Source organism: Sinohyriopsis cumingii, chromosome 15 (genome assembly GCF_028554795.1).
Source record: "Sinohyriopsis cumingii isolate HCF-2022 chromosome 15, ASM2855479v2, whole genome shotgun sequence".
NCBI lineage: Eukaryota > Metazoa > Mollusca > Bivalvia > Unionida > Unionidae > Sinohyriopsis > Sinohyriopsis cumingii.
This window is the reverse complement of record NC_142975.1, coordinates 32,312,770-32,316,482: the sequence shown is the minus strand read 5'-3', so window position 1 is coordinate 32,316,482 and position 3,713 is coordinate 32,312,770. Positions and strand designations below refer to the sequence as shown.

At 34.2% G+C, this 3,713-nt stretch overlaps 1 protein-coding gene across 1 annotated transcript; it reads left to right on the top strand.

Annotated features, from left to right (window-relative positions):
* Window positions 1–678: 678 nt before the first annotated feature.
* Window positions 679–3,122, top strand: LOC149781512 (uncharacterized). The gene has a single exon (XM_089935594.1). The coding sequence runs from the start codon at window positions 1,650–1,652 to the stop codon at window positions 2,382–2,384; it is 735 nt and encodes a 244-aa protein (XP_089791720.1). The 5' UTR covers window positions 679–1,649; the 3' UTR covers window positions 2,385–3,122.
* The last annotated feature ends 591 nt before the right edge of the window (window positions 3,123–3,713 follow it).

The following is a 3,713-nucleotide window of genomic DNA, read 5'->3' as shown; positions in this document are numbered from 1 at the left end:
ACATTGTATTCAGAAATGAACAACAAAACTAGCTGTGATTGGTGCATTATGTAAGAGTTATGTTTTCTGTTAGGCTTAACAAAAATGTGAGCTTCTTGGCAACATGCGAGATTATGCTAATTTATATCTAGATCATGTTTTGTATTTTTTAAGATTTTTTTATATTTTTTAATGTGGTACACATGGCTGAAAACGTGTATGTTGTGACTAGATAACTCTTACCCCTGTCTAGTTCCAGTACAGTTATCTCTCTTAAATGCAATGGAGTACCTAGTTTTGTCCTTGTCAAATTGACAGTCTAACATTGTTCTCTATGACGGTGTATGACATGCACGCTGAGGTAGGATAGAAAGTAAATTTATTTCATAAAACATTAGCATTGAGGTATATGGAAAAACAATTGGTACCGTGATACCTACTATCGAATCCAGCATCCGTCTCGGCTTTAATAGTGAAAGTTTGATGATGTCATCAACCGCCATCTCTACAATCCTAACTTTACATATTTCTATTCAGGAAATTTGTATAAAATAACAATATGATAACAATCTGAAACAACAGGCAAGTTAAACATTTTATTTTGTGAAATTTTTTGTGATTCATCCCGTGGCCGAGTCGTTTACTTCTGCCTGATAAAGTCCTTTAGAAAGACTTTATGACCGCAATGGTGAAAATAAAGGTTAATTCGCCGGAATAGATTCATGCGATGGCCGTACGAGAGTTATGCGTTGGTACGTTCTGTATTTTGAATGGATACGTGTAGCTTTTCAGTCTTTTGGCGATTCTGAAGCGACAAAAGACGCGTGACAAAAGTCAAATAGAGCTGAGGCTGGGGTCACGCTTGCACTCATTGTATTAATTTATAGTAGGCCTACCGGTAAGGTGATTTCGTGTTGTCGGAGATTTCATCGTCCTTTATTAAAACAACGTCAGACTGCTGTGAAGTATGTACGAACTGTACTCAGTAGCAACAAAACCATTCAAATGTGATGTATAGTGAATCGGTTTGCACATTAGAACACCTAGTGTAGAAATACAATTTAAGTTTAAACATCGAAGACAAGTGCAATGTTAAGTAACATGAAAAAGATGAGCGAGGACATGGGGTCGCATATTAGAGAAAAATGTACTTAATTGAAATGGAAGACTACAGAAGCAAGAATACTGAAGAAATAGTGCCTAGCATATAAGTGTCAAGTGTGATAGGCCTATATATACATTATGTTTTATGGTCAGACTGGAATTTAAAACTCTTAAAACTGCACATAATGAAACACAGTGGAGATGAAAATATTTAAGAGTGAGGTATGCGAAAATTGTTAAGTCTGTTTGGAAATCGAAAGGAACACATGAGGATACATACTTGAGAAAAACCATTTGAGTGTGAAGTATGTAATAAACCATTTGTTCTCAGTGGTAGTCATAGACTGCTCATTAAGATCCATACTGGAGAAATTTTATCAAAGTGTGAAGTATGTGATGAAATGGCCACGTCATAGTGGGTATTTAAAAGTACACATGGTTCTGCATACTGGAGTAAAACCATATAAGTATGAAATATATGACAAAATGTTTAATCGGAGTGATTTAAAATTGCACATGAGGGTGCATTCTAGAGAAAAAAATACAAGTGTGAAGTATGTGCTAAAATGTTTAATCACAGCATAAGTTTAAAACACATGATGGTGCATAATGGAGAAAAACCATTTAAGTGTGAAGTGTGTCATAAATTGTTTAATGTGAGTGGAGCTCTAAACAAGCACTTGAGGATTCATACTGGAGAAAAACCATTTAAGTGTGAAGTGTGTGGTAAAATGTTTAAACAGATCGGACATTTAAATCAGCACATGAGAATACATACTGGAGAAAAACCATTTAAGTGTGAAGTATGTGATAAAATGTTTAGTGGGAGTGGAGGTCTAATTGGTCACATGAGGATTCATACAGGAGAAATTCCTTTTAAGTGTGAAGTGTGTGACAAAATGTTTAATGCAAGTGGAAGTCTTAATAAGCACATGAGGTTGCATACTGGAGATAAACCTTTTAAGTGTCAAGTGTGTGATAAAATGTATAATCAGAGTGGACATCTAAGTGATCACATGAGGATACATACTGGTGAAAAACCATTTAAGTGTAAAGTATGTGATAAAATATTTAGTACAATTGGACACTTGAAACAGCACACAAGGATACATACTGGAGAAAAACCATTTAAGTGTGAAGTGTGTGATAAAATGTTTAGTCAGATTGGAAATCTAAAAAGGCATATGAGGATGCATACTGGAGACAAACCATTTAAGTGTGAAGTGTGTGATAAAATGTTTAGTCAGAGAGGACATCTAAAATTACACATCAGGATGCATACTGGAGACAAACCAAAATAAGGAGAGAAAAGAAAACGTGAAGTGGTTGATACAACATTGTGTATGAGTGGACATTTAAAATAGCACATGAAAATACAAACAGTATCTGTACGTATCTGGAACTTGCCAGCCTTGATGCCCTTTGGTGTTAAAGTTAGCTTATCAGCTTACTGGTTTGAAACAGTCGGCTTTTCAAAAGATTGTTTGATACATGTCACAGAAATTAGTAATGCATACTTAATTTATAATATAACTCTTGAGATTTATTTACTGGTATGTTTGGAAATAAAAGGAACCAGGTCTATAATGGTTAACCAAGGGGATTATTTCATTAAAAGTGTGATTGACTTTTCAACCAGAAGCAGTGTTTATGATATGTTGTTTACATTGTAAATGCAGGAAAGCAGTGCATACTTACTGCTTGGCAAAGAATTAAATGGCTAAATATAAGTGTTCTCAAATCATTCTCAAATGTCTTGTCAAATAATTTGACACATTCTCCTGATTTGAAGATGGCTGGATCCTACTGGTAATTATTAATGTGGAAGCAGAAGCAGACATGAGTGGACACAACACACCCCAGAGAAAAAGCAGAGTGAAATCATTGATATTTATGAAATACTTTGATGATGGATGCATTTTTATGTTGTTTTGTTTTCTGGATGGACACTTAAACCTGCATGACCATTTGATCTTAATTGGAAAAGTAGATAAAGAAATATGTTAGGCATTAACTATGATTAAAATTAAATTAGCACAGTTTTGTTTCTGGTTGTTCAATTTTTCTGTCAAGGTTCTTTAGCAAAATCATTATCTCTCTGTCTCTCTGTCTCTCTCTCTTAAAAATCTCCTTCCAAACCCTTTTGAACTAATCCATGTCTCCATCAATATACATGTTCATGTCTTGTTTTGCTTGTATCTACTCTTTCTCATCTACATATACTTAAACATAAATTATCAGTATATTGCTTTAAGGTGAAAACAAAGATTAAAAGAAAACAAAAGTGATATCACATGAATTCATTAAAATATCATATTATGCCATGTGTTTAAGCTTATAATGGGATAATATGTTTGAGGAAAGCTTGTATTTTCAAAGGGCAAGTCGAATTTTCCTGTCAGATTGCACTGGGCAAGTTGATTTTCATACAATTTTTAAATACCAGTATGTTAATGATTATATTGACATGAGAATGCATGCTATATTTAAAATCTTTTAAGTGTGAAGATTGTGAACGAATAAAATGTTCAGTAAGAGTGAGCATTTGAGGATACATCACAAGATCTGAAAATGGTGGTGGTCTGGGGTCGATATATTTACCCAGGGACCTGAAATAGGTGATCAACACT

What these genes read in the sequence shown, in the direction of transcription:
- LOC149781512 (XM_089935594.1), top strand. Translation starts at nt 1,650, where the DNA reads ATGTTTAATCACAGCATAAGTTTAAAACACATGATGGTGCATAATGGA.